At 56.3% G+C, this 19,567-nt stretch overlaps 3 protein-coding genes across 7 annotated transcripts; 2 read left to right on the top strand and 1 right to left on the bottom strand.

Annotated features, from left to right (window-relative positions):
* Positions 1-3,395: 3,395 nt before the first annotated feature.
* On the bottom strand, positions 3,396-10,818 carry LOC135288303 (T-lymphocyte surface antigen Ly-9-like). Of its 4 annotated transcripts, XR_010351494.1 has the most exons (9): positions 10,448-10,811; positions 7,917-8,210; positions 7,576-7,845; positions 7,072-7,185; positions 6,857-6,901; positions 5,956-6,005; positions 5,483-5,605; positions 4,148-5,330; positions 3,396-3,682 (listed from the first exon to the last, which is right to left on the bottom strand). XR_010351494.1 is itself a non-coding variant. In XM_064401660.1 (8 exons), the coding sequence occupies exons 1-8, from the start codon at positions 10,500-10,502 to the stop codon at positions 5,283-5,285; spliced, it is 960 nt and encodes a 319-aa protein (XP_064257730.1). In that variant the 5' UTR covers positions 10,503-10,818; the 3' UTR covers positions 3,396-5,282. The 4 variants fall into 4 exon arrangements, 3 of the variants coding, with proteins under 3 accessions (XP_064257730.1, XP_064257729.1, XP_064257731.1); XM_064401660.1 differs by having other exon boundaries at positions 3,396-5,330; positions 5,483-5,566; positions 10,448-10,818; XM_064401659.1 differs by having other exon boundaries at positions 3,396-5,330.
* A 449-nt stretch (positions 10,819-11,267) lies between these two features.
* On the top strand, positions 11,268-13,721 carry LOC135288304 (uncharacterized). Of its 2 annotated transcripts, none has more exons than XM_064401662.1 (5): positions 11,268-11,647; positions 11,936-12,265; positions 12,355-12,660; positions 13,206-13,325; positions 13,464-13,721. In XM_064401662.1, the coding sequence occupies exons 1-5, from the start codon at positions 11,575-11,577 to the stop codon at positions 13,466-13,468; spliced, it is 834 nt and encodes a 277-aa protein (XP_064257732.1). In that variant the 5' UTR covers positions 11,268-11,574; the 3' UTR covers positions 13,469-13,721. The 2 variants fall into 2 exon arrangements, with proteins under 2 accessions (XP_064257732.1, XP_064257733.1); XM_064401663.1 differs by having other exon boundaries at positions 11,948-12,265; positions 13,464-13,720.
* A 2,471-nt stretch (positions 13,722-16,192) lies between these two features.
* On the top strand, positions 16,193-19,552 carry CD244 (CD244 molecule). Its single transcript, XM_064401606.1, has 4 exons — positions 16,193-16,583; positions 16,993-17,313; positions 17,629-17,883; positions 18,573-19,552. Exons 1-4 carry the CDS (start codon positions 16,526-16,528, stop codon positions 18,662-18,664), a joined length of 726 nt encoding a protein of 241 aa, XP_064257676.1. The 5' UTR covers positions 16,193-16,525; the 3' UTR covers positions 18,665-19,552.
* The last annotated feature ends 15 nt before the right edge of the window (positions 19,553-19,567 follow it).

Raw genomic sequence — 19,567 nt, 5'->3', positions numbered from 1 at the left:
TATCCCAGTAAAATCAAACACTCCGATTTAAAAATACCTCAATAAAATAAAATACCCCAATAAAACAAAACATCCCAATAAAACCAGTAAAACCAGTAAAACCAGTTACCCCGACCCCGCAGGGCTCACCTGAGGAGTCGCTGCCACTCGTGGCCCGGTCCCGGATCCCTGTGACCAGAACAGACCCAAAACCTGGATTTTCCACCCCAAATCCCCTTTGGAAAACCCCAAAACCAGCCGAGCCCCAGTTTGGGTTTGGAACCCAAAAAAACCCCAAAAATTGTGTGAACTGGAGAAGGAAAGGGGCAGAGGTGACCCCAAAAAAAGGCAAATCAAACCCAAAAGAGGCAAACCTGAGGTCAGATGGGACATTTGGGATGAATTTGGGGAAATTTGGGATGAATTTGGGGAAATGTGGAGCCAGATCCGAGCACGGGGAACCCCCCTGCCCTGAGCTGTGACCACTGGAGGGTTTTTGGGATCAGGATCCCCCTGATGCTGCTGCACCCCAAAAAGGGACCTTTTGGGGCACTTTTGGAGGTTTTGCAGCTGTGACTTCTGGATCTTTTGGGGCATTTCTGATTATTTTGGGGTTGTGGCCCCTGGATCTTTTGGGGTTTTGGGGGGCTGGGATCGGGGTCTGACCTTTGTCCTTGGTCCTGTGGTAGGTGACAAAGAGCACGAGCAGGGCCAGCACCACGAAGATGACGGGGGACCAGTACCGGGCTGGGACACCCGAGGAGGCTCCTGTGGGGGCAGAGGGGACCAGGGGGACAGTTTGGGACATTCCAGGGTGGTGGCAGGTCCCTCAAGTTGGTGGCACATCCCCCAGAGTGATGACACATCCCCCAGAGTGGTGACACGTCCCCCAGAGTGGTGACGCATCCGCCAGAGTTGTGACACATCCCCCAGCGTGGTGGCATGTCCTCAAGGCAGGTGACAAGTCCCTCAAGAGGGTGACAGATCCCCCAGGGCTGGTGTCACCTCCTCATGATGGTGACAAGTCCCTGAGGACAGTGCCACCTCCCCACGATGGTGACAGATCCCTGGGGACAGTGCCACCTCCCCACGATGGTGACAGACCCCTGGGGACAGTGCCACGTCCCCATGATGGTGACAAGTCCCTGAGGACAATGCCACGTCCCCATGATGGTGACAAGTCCCCATGATGGTGACAAGTCCCTGGGGACAATGCCACCTCCCCACGATGGTGACAAGTCCCTGGGGACAGTGCCACCTCCCCACGATGGTGACAAGTCCCTGGGGACAGTGCCACCTCCCCACGATGGCGACAGACCCCTGGGGACAGTGCCACGTCCCCATGATAGTGACAAGTCCCTGGGGACAATGCCACCTCCCCATGACAGTGACAGATCCCTGAGGACAGTGCCACCTCCCCACGATGGTGACAAGTCCCTGGGGACAGTGCCACCTCCTCCCCTTTCCCGCGGAACTCACGGGTTTGGTTCCCCGCCGGTGTCACCGCGAGGTCCCCAGGGCTCCGAGGGGGGCTCGTGGTGACCCTCGGCCACGGTGTCCCCGTTGTCACCGTTGTCACGGCGTCCCCGTCCCCGGTGGCCGTGCTGGGGTGTCCTGGTGGCTCCAGGGGGTCCCGTGTCCCCTCCGGGGTCTCCTCGGTGACGTTCCCGTTCCCGTTCCCCGACTGCTCTTCCTGGAAGCTGAGAGCTGGGAATTTGTGGGATTTGGGATTTGTCCGTTCTCCCCCAAATTCAGGGGTCGGGAATGGGAATATCCACCCCAGTGTCCCCTCAGGGGACGTGGGACAGAGTTTGGGACATCGCCAGAGGGTGAAAGGTCAGGAGAGGCCCCAAAAGGAAATTCTGGGAAAGAGGAGAGGGAAGGAAATCCCGGGAATTCCAAGGGAGCAGGAACAGGATCCCAGGAATGGACAGAGATGTTCCAGGTGGGATTTGGGATGGAGATCCAGGAAATTCTGCCCCCAGAGGGTTTTGGGGCTCTGGAACAGCTCCCCAGGGAATGATCCCGACCCCAAAACCCCCAGGAGGGACTGGAAAACACTCCCAGAGACGCGGCGGGATTTTGGGATTTTGGGTTGTCCCGGGGTTGGGTTGGGTTGGATGATCCGGGTGGGTTTTTCCAGCTCAGGAGGTCCCACAACTCTCCGAGGGGGCTGAGCTCAAGCAGAGCAGCGGCCCCACATCCTGTGGGGTTCACACCTCGCCCCCGACAACAAAAACCCCAAATCTGTCATGTTTTCACAATGGAAAATGGGGGCTGGGGCTAAGCCGAGGCTGTTCCGAAACCCAGCAGGTTTTGGGGCTGTGCCCCCCTCAGGGAATTACAAAATACCCAAAATATCCCGATTTGGGGCATGGAATTGGGGAACGTGAGGTGGAAGGACCCACCAGGATCATCCAAGTCACATCCGTGGCCCTGCCGAGATTAAAACCAACAAAATCAACCCAAAACGGTCCCAAAGCCCCTCCTGATGCTCCACCAGGGTGGGCTGGGATGGATTTGGGGAGCTGGGACAGCTCAGAAGACCCCAAAACCCTCCTGGGAACACAAACCAGCCGGGCACAACTCAAACCTGAGCTTAACCCCCCGGAAAAGCCCTACAGGGACCTCCCCGAGCTTCATCCGCTGCCTTCAGCCCCTTCCTCTTCCTCATCCTCCTCACCCTCGCTCCAGCCCCACACCCCGAGTCCCCCCAGCCCCACTCACCGGCCCCAGAGCAGAGCAGGGCGAGGCAGAACCCCCCGAAGCCCCTCGGGCCCATCCTGCCGCGCCCCAGCCCCACCCCGGCCCTCGGAGCCGCCTTCCTTCCCCTTTCCACCAGCAGGAAGCGGCGGTTGGTGAGCAAAGGTGGTGAAATCGGGGGAGGAACGGGCAAAAAACCATCCCCTGAGGTGCTTTCTCCTCCCCATGGATCATTTCTCCATCCCACGGAATAATTTTTCCATCCCATAGGATCGTTTCTCCATTCCATGGAGAAATCTCATGGATTTGTTTCCCCACCCCATTGGATTCATTTCCCCATCCCATGGATCATTTCTCCACCCATGGAATTATTTTCCACCCCATGGATCATTTCTCCACCCCATGGATCATTTCTCCACCCATGGAATTATTTCTCCACCCCATTGGATTCATTTCTCCACCCCATGAATCATTTCTCCATGGGAAGGGGCAGGGAAAGGGTTGGAGGTCTGGGCAAGGAGGAGGAGAAGCTCCAGGAGCTCCCAAAACCCCTTCAGGGCAATCCCTGGAGTTGTTTAAATCCCAATCCAAGCCAAGGATGGGATTTCCCGCGACAGATTCGGAGCCCCGTGGGCAAATCCCACCCCTATAAAACCTGAGTTGCTTTTAAAACAATATTCTGAATATTCAAAAACATGGGGGGAACACAGGGAAAACACAAATTATTCCAAATTTATTACAAAAGTTATTTCCAAAAATAAGGTGCAGCCAAGAACGGCGCTGGATGCGCCAGGAATTCTTATTGCAGAGATCTCAAAGGCAACTTCGGTTCCATCCGTGAACAATTCACCACGGCACAGACAAAGAGCGGCGGGAAGAGGCACGGGAGGGAAGAGAATTCCCAGAATTCCGGAGGCATTGGAACATCCAGGTCAGTTCCTCATTTTGGGGCGATTTCTGCCGTTTCCAAGTGGATTTGGGGAAGAGAATTCCCAGAATTCTGGAGGCATTGGAACATCCAGGTCAGTTCCTCATTTTGGGGCGATTTCTGCCGTTTCCAGGTGGGTTTGGGGAGCAGGGAAAGGGGGAAATTTGTCCCATGCCCCCTGCTCTTGTCCTTGTCCCTCAGCAGGATGCATGTTCCAAAGGAATTCATTCTGCCCCTGGAGATTGCTGCTGGGATCCCCAAATTCCTACTGGGATTCCCAAGTTCCTGCTGGGTTCCCCAGATTCCTGCTGGGATCCCCAAATTCCTGCTGGGGTCCCCAAATTCCTGCTGAGATCCCCAAATTCCTGCTGGGATCCTCAGATTCCTGCTGAGATCCCCAAATTCCTGCTGGGATCCCCAAATTCCTGCTGAGACCCCCAAATTCCTTCTGGGATCCCCAGATTCCTGCTGGGAATTCTCCCACCTCCAGCAGCCCAAATCCTTCACCCAAAATCCAAACCCCACATGCAAACTCACCCAAGTCGCTCTCCATGTCCCGTTTTCCCTCAGATCCGCCCCAAATCCTGGATCCCAAATCCCGAACCTCGGCCCTGCAGGGATTGGGGGGGGGCTGAGGGTTTTTGGGGGAGGGGAGTGCTGTAAAATTTAGAAGGTTTTGGGCTGGGAAAGGGAACAGGTGCTGAAACCACACGGCTGTGACACGACAACATCACTTGTTTGTTCTCGTTTCAACTTCCTGGCGTTATTTTTGGTTGTTTTCAGCCCTGCAAGAAGCTGAAGTTTTTGCAAGGCTCAAAATTCAGCAGAAGAGGGGAAAAAAAATTACAAATAAGTCATTTACAAAGAAAAAGATTGCAAAAAAATTAGTCTCCATTGGTTCCCTGAGATAATTCCTTTTAAAAAATGGGTCTTTCACCCAAAAAGGGGCTGGTTTGGAGCCCCCATCCAAGGAACCCACTGGCTGTTGGTCTGGGTAACCAGGATTGGTCCCAGGTTGGAATTGGTGATCATGGAGGGCTTTTCCAACACCCGGAATTCTGGGGTTCCATGGAAAAACGCTTTGAAGAGTCTCCTCCAACCTGTCTGGAGTCCCCACAGCTGTGGCAGAGTTTTGGTCCAAATTCTGGTGGGAGACGGTGGGAAAAGGAGCCTGGATCCCACGGAGCTGCCAAAACCATGGAGAAAGTTCCCAAAAATCCTCCCTGAAATCTCAAAGAGAGGGAAAATGAGGCAGCAAAGATGAGGGGGGAAGGGAGATTCCAGGAGGGGGAGATCCGTGAGATCCAGGTCTGGAGCGGGGCTGGGGATGCTGGAGCTGTTCCGGAGTTGCCTTGTGGGGTCCATCCATCTGGCCGGGGAGTGGAGACCCTTTAAACCAGTTCCAGATCCTTCTAAACCAGTTCCAGGTCTTTTCAAATCAGCTCCACCTTCTTCTAAATCAGTTCTGGTTTCTTCTAAACCAGTTCCAGCTTCTTCTAAATTGGTTCTGGTTTCTTGTAAAACAAGGTCCACACTCATTAAAAGAGCTTCAGGCCTTTAAATCACTTCCATATTTTGAGAAAGAGTTTCATGTTCTTAAACCAGGTCCTTTAAATCACTTTATTTTCCTTTAAACCGGTTCCAGGTCCTTCTAGACCAGTTCTAGGTCCTTCTAGACCAGCTTCAGGCCGGTCACGGCGTCATTTTCTACTGTCCCGACCTTCAAGGACAGAGGGACACAAGCTTGGTTTGGGGTGGTGGGGGCTGATCCCAGCCTTGGAGAGATGCAGGGTTTGGTTTAAGGCTCTGGACCCTCTGTGCCCATCCCAGCTCCAGGGGTTCCATCCCCCAGCCCAGCCTCTCCCAGCTCACCTGCTCCGGACGCTTGACCAGGGAATAAATGGTTGTGGCGGATCCCCCGTCCGCGGGGTTGGCTTTCGTTCCGTTAGGGACGCGCTGGGGCAAGACCATTTTTACGTGTTTTACGACTCGGTGCTGGGAAAAAAAGATCCCAAATCCAGAGATCCCGCAAAGACCCGCCTCTGGAGGTGTCGCCCCATCCCGAGTCCAGGCTGGAGCATCCTGGGACAGTGGGAAGTGTCCCCGCCCATGCAATGGGACCAACCCCAAAATCCCATTTCTCTCTGATCCCTCCAAAACTGAGGTTTTGGGGCTGGGCACGGAGTTTTGGGCAAGTTCAGGTGCCCTTGGGCCACCTCCAGCTGTGGCTCATCCCACTTGGAATTCTCAGAGGGAGCCAGGGATTGTCCAGCTGTCCCCAGGGTGTCCCCAAGGTGTCCCCAAGGTGTCCCCAACCCCAGAGAGGATGCGGATCCTGGACTCACCTGCTGGGAAGAGCCCACCTCGGCGTACACGGTCATGTAGTCAGCGACCGCTGCAATTGGGGGGAAAAAGTGTGAATTTGGGGATTTGGGATGCAGGGAATGCCCCTGGGTGCTCCTGGCTGGGGAATGAGGGAATCCCAACCTCAGGAGTCCAGCCTTGGGTAAAACCTCGAGCCCAAAGCCCCTCGGAGCTGCTGGAGGCAGGAATTGCTCCTCATCCCACCCTCCCTGGCGCCGTGGGGTTGGGAAGAACTTCCAGCACCAAGGACAGGGAAAATCCGCCTTTTTTTTGGTTTAAATTCCAAAATCCTGGCTGTTTCGGAGGACAAAATCCATTTGTTTCTCCTTCATGTGATCCCCCCATTGCTCATGGAACAGAGCAGGGAAAGGGGGATTTAAATCCCTTAAAATCCCATTTTTGGGTCTAAATTTCCCATTGGAATTCCTGGACATTGGTCTGGGTGAGCAGGTGGGGATCGGGCACAGCTTGGACTCGGAGGTCCTGGAGGGATTCTTCAACCTCGGGGATTCTGGAATTCTTGGCTGGACTCACTCTGAGTCACTGAGTGGAATTCATGGCTTTTTCCCCCAAATATCTCTTGCCAGCTTTTATTTTTCCCCAAATTCCCTATTTTTTTCATGATCCCACGGCTGCACCCCAGCTCCCTGTTGGTGGTCTGGGATGAAATTTTCCAGCAAAAATGGAGGGGAAATGGGATTTCAGGAATCTGGGATCATCCCCTGGGATCAGCCCCTCCCACTCCCCACCAGGACAGAGGGGTTGGGGTCCTACAGCTCCAATCCCAAACCACAGCACTGGGGATGGTTCCCCTGGTCCTAAATGCAATTCCCTGGCTATTCCCACCAGGAAAAAGGGCAGGGAACTGCCCCAAAATCCCACCTGTGTCCGCAGGCTTGGAACTGAAGAGAAGGGATTTTCTCAAACCTAGGGGAGAGGTGACAGGATCAGAACCCCAAATCCACCACAAATCAGCCCCAAATCAACCCCAAATCCGCCCCAAATCCACCACAAATCTGGCGCATCATGGCTCCATCCCCCATCCCAGGTCCCACCTCCTGCTTCCCAGGGCTCCAGGGATTGTTTTCCATGCTCACCTCTGGATTTCCACAAGAACACAGTGAGGCAAAACAATAAAACCACCGCGACTAAAATCCCGACTGTGATGACGATCCCGCCCCCGACCCCGACCTGGCTGCTGGAGACGGCACCTGGAAAGGGAGAAGATGCAGAAGATCCCAGGGGACAGGGATCAGCCCATCCCATCCCCGAATCCCAATGTTCCCATGGCTCCCAGGGAATTGGGATCAGCCCATCCCAACCCCAACATTCCCATCCCATCCCATCCCAACCTCAACATTCCTATCCCATCCCATCTCATCCCATCCCATCCCAACCCCAAATCCCAATGTTCCCATGGCTCCCAGGGAACTGGGGTCAGCCCATTCCAACCTCAACTCTCCCATCCCCATCCCAACCCCAACCCCAACCTTCCCATGGCTCTCAAGGCAGCAGGATCAGCCCAACCCCAACATTCCCGTGTTTCTCAGGGGATCGTGATCAGCCCATCCCACCGTTCCCCACCTGTCCCCACCTCTCACCTGAGCAGAGCACCCCGGGGGTGCTGACGGTGACGCTCCTGCTGCTGACGGGGTTCCGTGCCGTGCACGTCAGCGGCTCCGGCTCCTCCCGGGATGATTCGTTCACCCGCAGCACCACGGAGTCCCCGTCCCGCGGCTGATCCCGCACCCTCCAGCTGTAGGAGACGTTCCCGAGGCCGGCGCCGGGCGCGGAGCAGCGCAGGGAGAAGCTGCAGCTCCCGTCCGAGCAGTTCTGGGCCTCGCAGGTCACCGTGGGCTCTGCCAGCTCCTCTGGGGACACCGGGGTGTCACAAACCTCTCTTTTAGGGTAAACCCCCCAAAACAGCACTAAAGGCACCTACCGAACACCTGGAGGGTGAAAATTGTTTTTTTTCCATCAATGGCTACAGAGTAGGTCCCGGCATCCTCCATCCTCAGCTGGGGGATGCTGAGCGCGCGGCCGTTCTCAGAGACAGCAAAACGGGTTTGGAATTTGTCTGTATAAAATACTGGCCGAGGAGGGTCCTCAAATATCACGGTCACTATGGGATCATTCCCAAAATTCCAGAATGCTGCCTTTCCACCTGTGTTGTGGGTGCGGAAGGTCACGGACCCGCCCAGGGCTCCGAACACCTCCGTGGTGTCACTGGCGCTCGCTGGGGAGAGAAAGCGGGGAGGGAACATGAGATGGGGTGGGATGGAGGTGAGATGGAGGTCAGTTGAAGGGGGCATGAGGGTGGGATGGAGAGATGAAGGGAGGCTGAGCATGGGCTGGAGGTGGGATGAAGTTGGGGTGAAGGAGTTCTGAGCATGGGCTGGAAGTGAGATGGAGGTGGGCTGAAGGAGGGATGAAAAGGGAAAACGAAGATGGGATGAAAAGGGGAAATTAAGACGGGACCAAGGTGGGATCAAGGCGGGATCAGGGAGGGATGAAGTTGTTGAACCCAGACACTGAAGCCCATCAGGGCTGGGGGTGTTTGAAGGCTCATTGTGGGCTCATGGAAGGGACCCTGGGTGAAGGAAGAGCACGAGGCCACCCCCAGGCTGAGCCCCCGCAGCCTCATGCGCAGCCTCGTGCCAAGGACAGAGCCCGGAGGGGAACTGAGAGGGAAAGGGGAACGCGGAGTTGGGGATGGGAAAGTCAGGAAGGGTCACTGGGAGGACAGAGAGCTCCTGGTCAGACGTGCAGCTGCTCCTTGGAGGAGAATCAGGGAATGGTGGAAATCAGGGATTATCAGGGGTCATTTGGGTTGGGAGTGAGAGGAGAGAAACTCCTCTAATTCTGCTGCCATAACATCCCCACAGCTTCCACCGGCCCAGGGTGCTCCCAGCCCTGTCCAGCCTGGTCTGGGCACGGCCAGGGTGGACGGGGCAGCTCCAGCAAGGCCTCTCCAGGCTGAGCACTCCCTGTGGCCGCAGGGAAGGGCCCCTTGGAAGCTGCAGACTCACTCCAACAGTTCCATGACCATCTTATGTTGGGAGCACCAGACCTAGGGGGATCTCACCATTGCAGAGATGAGAACCTTCCCACACTCCTTTGGATGCAGCCCAGGACAAGGTCCAGGATCCCTCTGGGTCCATCCCTTCCCTCGGGGCCATACCAAGACCTTGGGTCACCAATTCAAGGAGGAAGCAGTTCTTTTTGTTATTTTTGCAACTTCCCATTTCCATAAAACCATGCCACCCAATTATTACTGAGAATGGAGTTTTTCTTCCCAGTTTTTCTAACAGGGAACTGATCCCGGCTCAGCCCCGAGGCTGGGCTTGGAATTTCTGTCTCCCTCAGCCTCAGGCACCTCTGGGGCACGGACAATGGAGCATCAGGACGGAAAAAGCTGCAGGGGAAGATAAACCCACAGGAAAGTTGCTGAATAACGCAGCCACGGGATGGTTCACATGATAAACCCCCCTCAGAGGCTGTGGGGAAGGGCTGGGCTGAACCTTGCCCAATTTCCCTCTTTTCAGCCAAAAAATACCCCAGGATGAGACCTCCAAAAACCAGGAGGCAACGGGGAGAGGAGCAGGAGCTGAAGGCAGAGCAGGAGGTCTGGAGAACATCTGCACCTGATGTCTCTTTTCCAGAGGGTCCCCATGGCCAGGACATCTCTCCCCCTGGTTGCCCCATCTCTCCCCCTGGTTGCCCCATCTCTGGGAGGTTGCCCAATCCTGTGGAGCTGATTCCACACATCCCCACCCTCCTGGGGTCCCCAAAACCACCCCAAACCCCCCACGGGCTCCTTGCCAAGGGACAAGGAGCGCCTGGCACGTGCAAAGGGCAGCGAGGACGGAGCCTGGAGGTGAAATGGGCGGGAGAAAGTTGGAGATGGCTTGGAAAGGTCGGAAAGGTTTGCTCTGAGCACCGAAGTGCCAGCTCAGGGACCCAGCAGGACAGGGAGCTCCTGGCCAGACCTGCAGCTGCTCTTCGGAGCAGAATTGCGGAATTCTGGAGAGGTTTGGGTTGGGAGGGAACTTAAAATTATCCCATCCCACCTCCTGGAACCTTCCAGCATCCCAGGAGGCTCCATCCTGGCCTTGGTCACTCCAGGGATGGCGAATCCATGGAATAACCTCTGCCAGGAGCTCCCGGGCTGCAGCTGGCCAGAGGCTGGGCCAGGGATGGACACCAGATGGACACCAGGAAAGGACACCAGGGATGGATACCAGGGATGGACAGCAGGCATGGACAGCAGGGATGGACACCAGATGGACACCAGCCCTCTAGCAGCAGCTTTCCATGGCAGCAGGAGCTCCATGGCAGCCCTGGATCCCAACATTGGGCACAAATCCACCCTGTGGAGCTGCTCTGGTGCTCCCACCCAGCCCTCAACCCTAAAAACCCCAGAAAACATCCCAAGATCTCCTTCCCAAGGGACAAGGAGGACCTGGCACTCACTGGTTTGGTGGAGGAGCGTGAGGATGGCGAGAAGATGGATCCAAAACACGTCCATGGGTGTCCAGGAACAGAGAGGATTTGGGGCACCAGCACACAAAACTTCACGCCATGAAGAGGAAGAAGAATTGCGCCGGTGTGACTTTTCAGTGCCACCATGGGACAGGACTTCAGATGTGGTTTGTGACAAAAATGACTCATCGGGGGGGAGGGGCAAATCACACTAAAAACAGAAATTTGAGGTGTTCTACTGAAGGCGCTCAGTTTCCATGGAAAGATGATGGTGGACCAAGAGTGTCACCTGGACCAAGAGTGTCACTGTGGCCGTGTGGGACAAGTGGCTCAGGTGCTCCGTGGGGCCAGCCCCGGTTCCTCAGCTTTGGCCAAAAAGGAGCTGCTGCAGCCCCCTTTGTACCCCAAAAGCCACCCCCAGACATGGGACAATGAATATTTTTGGGAAAGCAGCACTTCCCAATTGGGTTTATTCTGGGAAGGTCACATGAGATGGTTGTGGTGAAATTTGGGGGTGAGGGAGAAGTGAGCTGGAGCAGATTAAAAAAAATACCAAAATATGTTTTAAAATGTTCTTTAAAAATTGATTTAAAATCCTAAAAAACCCCTGGTTCCTCTGCCCCAGTGAGGAACTGGGAGCTGCTGGGCCAGACTGGTTTGGAATGGAAGGGACTTTATGGACAATATTTTGGGGCTGAAGGAAGATTTAGGGGCTGGAATGAAGAGGATTTTGGGATCGGAACGAGGAGGATTTTGGGGTTGGAACGGGGGTTTTGGGGTTAGAAAGTGCATTTTGGGTTGGATATTCCTCCCCAAACTCCCGGTCCTGCTGCTGGGGTGTCCGAGCTGGGGACAGCGGAGCCACCGCGGTGTCCCCAAAGCAAAACCCCCAAACCCGCGCCCTGCCGGGGCAATGAAAATGAATTCCCTGCGAGCGCTGGGGCTGAGAGCAGCACCCCCGCCGTGTCCCTGTCCCCTCGGCCAGAGGGGCGGCCGGGGGGCGACAGCGCGCCCGACCCCCCGGAGGAGGAGGAGGAGGAGGAGGTGCAAAGGAGCCGCACGGGGCAGAGGAAGTCCCCGCCGGGCTCTCGGCAGCCCCGAGGGGTCCCCGCTCCGAGATGTCCCCGCCCGGGGGTGGCCGCTGTCCCCCGGCGCTGCTGGCGCTGCTGCTGGGGCTGGCCGGGAGCCGAGGTGAGGAGGGGGCGCGGGGTGGGGGGCCGGGGGGCGATTGGGGATTGCGGGAATTCGGGAATTGCGGGGAATTCGGGAATTGCGGGGAAAAGCCGGAGCGGCGAGAGGGGCTCGGGGGATGGAGCGGGGCTGGCTGCGGCTTTGGGGGATTCTCCTCGGTGCCCTCAGCCCGCCCTGCCCGGGAGAGCCGAGCCGGGCCGGGCCGGGCCGGGCCGTGACGCGGGGCCGGTTCCCTTTCCTGGGCAGCGTTTGGGGTGCGGAGTTGGGCTGAATGTGGCGACTTCCCAGGCTCTGGTTTAGGATCCCCGGAATGCCAAACCCGAGTTGTGTCCGCGGGAGGATCGCTGTGCCTGGCGCCGGAGGAACCCGTGTGGGAGTGGACAGAGATCCACTGGAAAGCGAAAATTGGTTCAGAAACGTGGCAGAAGATCCTGACAGCCCCCAGGGATGGAAGTGTCTCCTATCCCAAAGGTTCTTTCCATGGGAAATGGAAATTCCAGCCGGGAAACTTCTCCCTGTGCATCTCCGCGGTTCACAGAGCCGACAGCGGGGTCTATGTGGCCGAGTTCGAGAATGTGGCAGCGATTTCCTCTCAGTGCTTCCGAGTGTCCGTGTGGGGTGAGTGCCTGTGTCCCCGTGTCCCCGTGTCCCTCTGTCCCCGTGTCCCTCTGTTCCCCTGTCCCCTCTCACCCTCGCTGTCCCCGCAGACCCCCTCCCGCCGCCGGAGCTGAAATCCCAAATCCTGCAGCGGGATCGGGGCTGGTGCACCCTGGCCCTGCTCTGCTCCAGCCCCGGGAACGTCTCCTACAGCTGGGCCTGTCCCGGGCATCCCCCGGGGGAGATCCCGGAGCAGATCCCGGAAAAGATCCCGGGGCAGATCCCAGAGCAGATTCCAGGAATCCCCTCGCGGCTGATCCTGAGGCTCCCCGAGGGCGCCGAACCCCAAATCTGCCTCTGCAACGTCAGCAACCCCGCGGGGTGGAGCGTGGCCCGCGCCCGGCTCACCTGCCCAGGTGATCTGCCCGTAGATCCCGGGATTTCAGGGGGCTGGGAGGGATCCACCAGGTTGGAGCTGAGGATCCCAGGTTTTAGAGGCCATAAAAGGGGGAAAATTTTGGTTTAAGAGCTGGAAATTATTAGGTAAAAATCGTTTATGGAGATGTAAATTATGTAATTTTAAATTTAACTTTTGTACCTAATATACATAATTTTTGTATGTATTCTGTATAAACTCTATAGCTATATATATAAAATCCATTTATATCTATAAAAGATCTACTTATATATATATATAATAGATATTTCTATAATATACTTATTTTTATATATAATGTATACTTCTTTTATGTATGAATAGACTTATTTTTATATATTACATATATTTTATATATATAATATAAACTTATTTTTATATCTTTAATCCATAATTATTTATAAATTTTTTATTCTATGTAAGGCAAAAATATCAATTTAGAGATCCGCAGAATCCTGCGATGGTTCGGGTGGGAAGGGACCCCAAATCCCAGCTCAGTTCCAGGATTCTGGGATTCATTTCCAGGAATTCCAGGGAATTTCAGCCACTGGAGACCGCTGGCTGTGGCTGTGGCCGAGGGGCTGACCCTGCTCCTCGTGGGCAGCTGCTGCTGGTGGAGGGAGAAAAGGAAGAATTCCCGGGAAGGTTTGTCCGGAATGTGGGGGCAGGATCCCAAATTTGAGGGTTCTGACCCCAAACCCGCCCTTGGAACCCCAAAATCTGGGAGTTCTGGAATTAAAAAAAAATCCCAAAATGTCCCAAATCCCACTCGTTTCCTTGCAGGATAACGGGGGTTACAGGCGCTTGGGCTTCCCAAATCCTGCCGACCACCAGCACCCCTAAAACCCCGGAATTCCCATCCCTGTGGAATTCTCCTGGAAACTCCAGTGGACACTGGGATCGGTGGAATAGAAATATCCAGAAATTCGGGGGTTTTTCCCCCAAGATTCAACTCTCAGCTGCACCCTGGAGCGAAGATTTGGGAATGGAAGACTCCAGAAGCGATGGATTTGGGATTGGGCAGGCGGGATGGGCGGGGGTGGGAATTTTGTGGTGTTTTTATGGTATGGAAAATTTGGGAATCCTTTTTTTTTTTTTTTTCTTGGTGAAGAGTGTGAAGAGGTTTGGGTTTGCCCGTCTGAGTTTCCGGCCAAGGCACCAATTCTGGGGTGGGTTTAGCGCTGGCCAAGCCCCAGCGCTCACTGGAGTTGTTTGTGCATTTCCTGCTGTGAGATACGGAGCAGGAGGGCAAAACAGCCTCAAAACTTTAAATGGTATTAAAAAAATCTTTATTGACTGAGCTAAAATAAAAATAAAATCAGAATAAACCTTCAGAATGCTTATCCCCAAGCTCTTTTCTTTCCCACTGACAATGTAAAGAGACAAAACCTGGCACTTTCAGTCAGTTTACCAACTCAAAACAGCCTTTCTTCAGCTCTTGCGGGGAGGAGTCTCTCCTGCCATGCCACGGAGACTTCCAAGAACCAGGAGGCAACGGGGAGAGGAGCAGGAGCTGAAGGCAGAGCAGGAGGTCTGGAGAATATCTGGAGCAGAGGCTGGGCCAGAGATGGACAGCAGGGATGGACAGCAGGGATGGACACCGGGGATGGACAGCAGATGGACACCGGGGATGGACACCAGGGATGGACAGCAGATGGACACCAGGAAAGGACACCAGGGATGGACAGCAGGGATGGACAGCAGAGATGGACAGCAGAGATGGACAGCAGATGGACACCAGGGATGGACAGCAGATGGACAGCAGGGATGGACACCAGGGATGGACAGCAGATGGACACCAGCCCTCTACCAGCAGCTTTCCATGGCAGCAGCAGCTCCATGGCAGCCCTGGATCCCAACATTGGGCACAAATCCGCCCCGTGGAGCTGCTCTGGTGCTCCCACCCAGCCCTCAACCCCAAAAACCCCAGAAAACATCCCAAGATCTCCTTCCCAGGGGACAAGGAGCACCTGGCACTCACTGGTTTGGTGGAGGAGCGTGAGTGTGGCAAGAAGAGGGATCCAAAACACGTCCATGGGTGTCAGGAACAGAGAGGATTTGGGGCACCAGCACCCAAAAATGAGCACCAGAAAGAGGAAGAACAAGGAAGAAGTGTCTTTGTGGCTTTTCAGGCTCGAGGTAAAGGGGAGGGCTTTGGATGTGGTTTGTGACAAAAATGACGCATCAAGGAGGGGCAATTCACTCTCACACAGGAATTTGAGGTGTTTAAAAAAACCCAAAGCATTCTGTTTTCAAGGAAAAAGGAGGAAACTCCAGGTGTTTACAAAAAACCAGCCCCGTTCCCAAGGAAAGATGAGGGTGGCCGCTGGGACAAAGTGTCACCATGGCCGTGTGTGACAAATGGCTCAGTGCTCCGTGAGCCTGGAATGGTTTGGGATGGAAAGGAACCTTAAATCCCAAAAAATCCCAGCTCCATGGGCAGGGACCTTCCCCTGTCCCACGTGGTTCCAGCCTGGCCTTGGGCACTTCCAGCGGTGGGAAATCCATGGAATCACCTGGTGCCCTCACAGGGAGCAATTCCAACCCAAAATCCCACCCAAATCCCATCCTGTCCCCCTGACTCCACTTCCCCTTTTCTGAATATTTCTGCCTTGGGAAAATTCTCCTTCCATTTTTCCTGAAGCCCCTTCAGGTCCTGCAAGGCCACAGCGAGGTCACCCCAGAACTTCTCTCCAGCTGAACAGCTGAACTTCCTGGGGTTGGAAAAAGCACAGTCCCGTTTGTTTTCCCAGGATTTTGGGGCAGCAGGTGGTGAGCCAGGGTCTTTTTTCTCCTAAAAGCAGCGATTTTGGGCTGTGGGGGACAGGGACACCGCGGGATTTGGGAGATGGATTGCAGCTCCAGCCCCTCCTCATCCCAAAGGACAAGCGGGGCGCTGTAATTTATTCTAATGACCCTCATTTGCACGTTAATTTGCAGCCGCCAATCGCATTCCCATTTCTCCTCTCTCTTTTTGGTGGCCCCGGGGGGGTCCCGGCGGTGTCACCGCAGCCAGGCGACACCGGAGCGGGACGGGGACAGCCCCGGGCCGGCCCCAAGTGGGTCAGGGCCCAGCGGGGGTCGCGGGGTCCCTTTGTTCGCCGCCCCCCGCCCGTGGGAAGACGCCGGCGGCCGTTTGTCGCCAGCGAGGGGACAGCGGTGGCCCCAGGGAGCCGCGACAAAGGCGCCGATGTGGCCGGGGGGGGGAGGAATCCGGGCTGGAATTCCAGCCCCTCCTCGGCGGCGGCTGGAGCGGCGAGCCCAGAAAATCCCCCAGGGATTGTTTGGGGATGGGGCAGAATTCCGGAGAGAGCTGGGATCGAGCCCGGCCTGGCTAGCCAGTGGCCATCCAGTGGCCATCCAGTGTTCATCCAATGGGTTGATGGGTTTGGGGGAGTCTGGGTGGGTTTGATGGGTTTGGGGGAGTCTGGGTGGGTTTTGGAGGGGATTTGAGGGATTTGGAGGGTCCCGGATGGGTTTTGTTGAGGATTTGATGGATTGCCAAGGTCCCATGTGGTTTTTATTGAGGATTTGAGGGATTTGGGGTCACTCAGCTGGGAATTTGGGGGATCCATGGGTCGCTTGTCCCTGTCTGGCTCAGGGGCTGCCTGTGTCTTCTACCACACCCCATTAAATCCGGTTCTGAGCAGGAAGAGAAACAGGAGCCTCCATTGCGCGGTCTCCCCATTCCCCTTCAAGCCCCGGGGGACTCCGGTCTCGGGGTTCCTTGGGGGGCAGCTGCCCCGTGAGGGGGTCCCACCCTGGGGGGCGGTCCCACCCTGAGGGGCGGTCCCACCCTGGGTTTGGCTGTGTCCCCCCCGTGGAGGTGACGCTGGTGAGAGAAGATGGCGCCGGGGCTGGCGCGGAACCTCCTCCTCTTCCTCCTCTTCTTCACCGCATCAGGTACGGGGCTGGATGAGGGGCTGGGGTGGGGACGCGGCTTTGGGGACAGCTGGGGACCTTTGGGGACCTTGGGGTGAGCCCACCCTGTCCCCACAAGGTGCCACCACCGGGTCCCTCCCCACCGGAGCCACCACGTCCAGGGGGGAAAGACTGCCCCACGTGGAGTCCCAAAAAAGGAAATGAGGGAAAAGGAAATTCATCCCTGAGGGATTTGGGGTGGGAAAATTCAGGATCCTGGTCCTGCCCCTCTTCATGCCAAGGGCTCCAGAAGGGGCGGAGTTGTTTGAATTTTATTTTTAATATTTGAGTGACAATTCCAGACATTTTGAACGTGTCTGGAATTCCAGGTGGGATGAGACCTGGGGAAGGACGAGTGACCCAACTCCACCATCCCCGATTTTTTTGGCAGCTTGGACAGAAGAACCCCCACCCTTGGAGGTGACCGGAGCCGTGGGCGGGGTGGCCTTTCTGAACCCCCACAGCCCCCAAGATCCCTTCAAATACTCCCAAATCCACTGGCGCTGGGAAAACCAGCTGAGAATCGCCGTCAGGAAACGGGGAGAGGAGCCCACGTACCCCCCGAGCCGCTTTCGGGGCCGCCTGGAGCTCCTGGACAACGGCACCCTCAAAATGAGCCCCCTGGGCCTGGGGGACAGCAGCGAGTACTGCCTCCACCTGGAGGACAACACGGGCAGGGAGACCATCAAGAAGGTCCAGCTGAAGGTCTACGGTCAGTTTGGGGACAGGGAACTGTCCCAGAGCCCCACGGGGGGGTTGGGGACATTGTGATGTCCTTGAGGGATTGTCCCAGAGCCCCAAGGGGGAGCTGGGGACGTTGTGACATCCTGGGGTTTGTCCAAGAACCTCATGGGGACCTCGTGACATCCTGGGGGTTGTCCCAGTGCCCCACAGGGACATTGTGAAACCTTGGTTGTCCAAGAACCGCATGGGGACACTGTCCCCGAGCTCCAGGGGGACTCGGTGCCATCCTGGTACTGTCCCCGAGCTCCAGGGGGACTCGGTGCCATGCCGGCCTCTCCTGCAGAGCTGGTCCCGAAGCCCCGCGTGACGGCCACCACCAACGGTGACCCGCAGCAGTGCAACGCCACCCTGAGCTGCTCCGTGGGCCTCCAAGGGGTCACCTACGAGTGGATCCCACCGCCGAAGCCCCTGGTGAAGGAGGGCCCGGTGCTAGAGGTCTCCTTCAACCCCACGGTGGACACCTACGTGTGCAAGGTCAGCAACCCCGTGTCCTCCAGCAGCGCCTCGCTGACCTTCCGGCACCCCTGCAGCTGGACAGGTACGGCCACGGCCGGACACGGCCCTGGGGAGGGCTGGCCCGGCCTTTGGGGTGTCCCCAGAGCGGTTCGGGGGGGATCTGGGGACTTTCAGAGAGATACCACAGAGTGTTTGGGTTGGGAAGGAGCTCTGAGGTCATCGGTGCAACATGGGGCTGACCCTGCCTGGTCATCCAGGGGGATCTCCAGGGGTTCCCTGGACACCCCCAGGGATGGACACCCCAAACCTCCCTGGGGCTGACCCCTCCTGATCCTCCAGGGGGATCTCCAGGGATTCCCTGGACACCCCCAGGGATGGACACCCCGAACCTCCCTGAGCCCCTTCCAAGGCCTTTTCCCCATTTCCGGGAGGAATTTCCCCAAATTTCCCACCCTGAGCCTCCCCTGGCACAGCCTGAGGCCGTTCCTCTGTCCTGATTTTGGATTCCATCCCAAAATTGACTCCAGTGTGGTGTCGGAGGATCCCTGAACCCCAAAACTGAGCCCAGAGGGGCTCTGGACATCCCTGAACCCCAAACATGACCCCATGGGGTATTGGGGGGTCCCTGAACCCCAAAAATCAGTTGGGGGGGTCCCCGTGCCCCACAAAATGATCCCTGGGAGCAGATCCCAGTCCCAAGGTGGATCCTGGGGTGGGGATCCCTTTTCCCTCCTCCCGTGGCTTTGGGGTCCATCTCCTGCTCTGCTCCAGACGAGTCCTCGTCCGTCACCCGTGCCACGCCCAGCACCCTGGTGGCCCTGGGACACCTCGTCCTCCTCTTCCTCCTGCTCGCCGTGGCTTGAGGACCCCGCGGGTGACACCTCCGGTCACCTCCTCACCTCCCACCACCACGGGACCAACGCCTGCACGAAGATCCCGGAATGCTCCGGGCGCGGAGGGAGCGGAGTCACCGGGATCGTTCAGTTTGTGGTTAACTGGAAATCCTCCTGTCCCCTCACCCCAAAACCTGCGGGGAGACCCCATCTGAGCCTTTCCCGGGGTTCCCCGGAATTCTGGGGGATCCTCCTGGTTTTGGGATGGCCTTTGGTGCTTCCTGCGAGGGAGGGTTTGGGGTGGGTTTTGGATTTCCCACATGTCACTTTGCACATTAAATTCCATCCTCAACACCACATCTTTAGGATTTTCTGGATTTTTCCGTGGGCTGGGACATCCCATGGCTCAGGGATCGGGGGATGATGGAAGAAGCTCGGAGATGTTTCCCCCCAGCCCCATTTTTGGGGATAAAATCCCTTCCTTTGTCCCGCAGAGGAGGATCTGGCTCCGGAGGGTGGGACACGGATCCAGCGGGGTGGGAAGAAATCACAGGAACGACGGAGCCTCCAAAAAAATCCCTGGAAAAGTTTGGAACGCTTCCAGCTCCACCAACCCAGCCCAAAAAAGAGGAAAATCGGGGATTTCACCTCCATAAATCCCAAAAAAATTCCACTTTCAGCAAAGATTCCCAAAGATTCCTTGGAATCATCCGAGGGTCAACAGGGACCTCCTTGGAAAATTCCGAATAATTCCAGCCCCGCCTGAGGAGTGGCTCAGGGTAATTCCTGATTCTTGGATGATGATTTTAACACCAAAGTTGATTTTTCCAGCAACTTTTCCCCCTTGGAAATAATTTTTTTGGGTCTTGGTCCATTTCCATGTGGAGATTTTGAGCTTTTATTCCACTTATAAAATCCAGGATAGAAAAAAAC

This window comes from Passer domesticus, chromosome 32 (assembly GCF_036417665.1).
Source record: "Passer domesticus isolate bPasDom1 chromosome 32, bPasDom1.hap1, whole genome shotgun sequence".
Taxonomy (NCBI): Eukaryota; Metazoa; Chordata; class Aves; order Passeriformes; family Passeridae; genus Passer; species Passer domesticus.
Note: the sequence above shows the minus strand (reverse complement) of the source record. Positions and strands in the feature narration are given on the sequence as shown.

Excerpts from the sequence above, each read along its gene's own strand:
- CD244 (XM_064401606.1), top strand. The coding sequence starts at position 16,526 with ATGGCGCCGGGGCTGGCGCGGAACCTCCTCCTCTTCCTCCTCTTCTTC. Across the intron at positions 16,584-16,992 it reads CCTCTTCTTCACCGCATCAG|CTTGGACAGAAGAACCCCCA; the intron begins GTACGGGGCTGG and ends TTTTTTTGGCAG. Across the intron at positions 17,314-17,628 it reads GGTCCAGCTGAAGGTCTACG|AGCTGGTCCCGAAGCCCCGC; the intron begins GTCAGTTTGGGG and ends CCTCTCCTGCAG.
- LOC135288303 (XM_064401659.1), bottom strand. The coding sequence starts at position 10,502 with ATGGACGTGTTTTGGATCCATCTTCTCGCCATCCTCACGCTCCTCCAC. Across the intron at positions 7,846-7,916 it reads TTTCACCCTCCAGGTGTTCG|AGGAGCTGGCAGAGCCCACG; the intron begins GTAGGTGCCTTT and ends CGGTGTCCCCAG. Across the intron at positions 7,186-7,575 it reads CCCCGGGGTGCTCTGCTCAG|GTGCCGTCTCCAGCAGCCAG; the intron begins GTGAGAGGTGGG and ends CTCCCTTTCCAG.
- LOC135288304 (XM_064401662.1), top strand. The coding sequence starts at position 11,575 with ATGTCCCCGCCCGGGGGTGGCCGCTGTCCCCCGGCGCTGCTGGCGCTG. Across the intron at positions 11,648-11,935 it reads GGGGCTGGCCGGGAGCCGAG|GCTCTGGTTTAGGATCCCCG; the intron begins GTGAGGAGGGGG and ends GCGACTTCCCAG. Across the intron at positions 12,661-13,205 it reads CGCCCGGCTCACCTGCCCAG|GAATTCCAGGGAATTTCAGC; the intron begins GTGATCTGCCCG and ends ATTCATTTCCAG.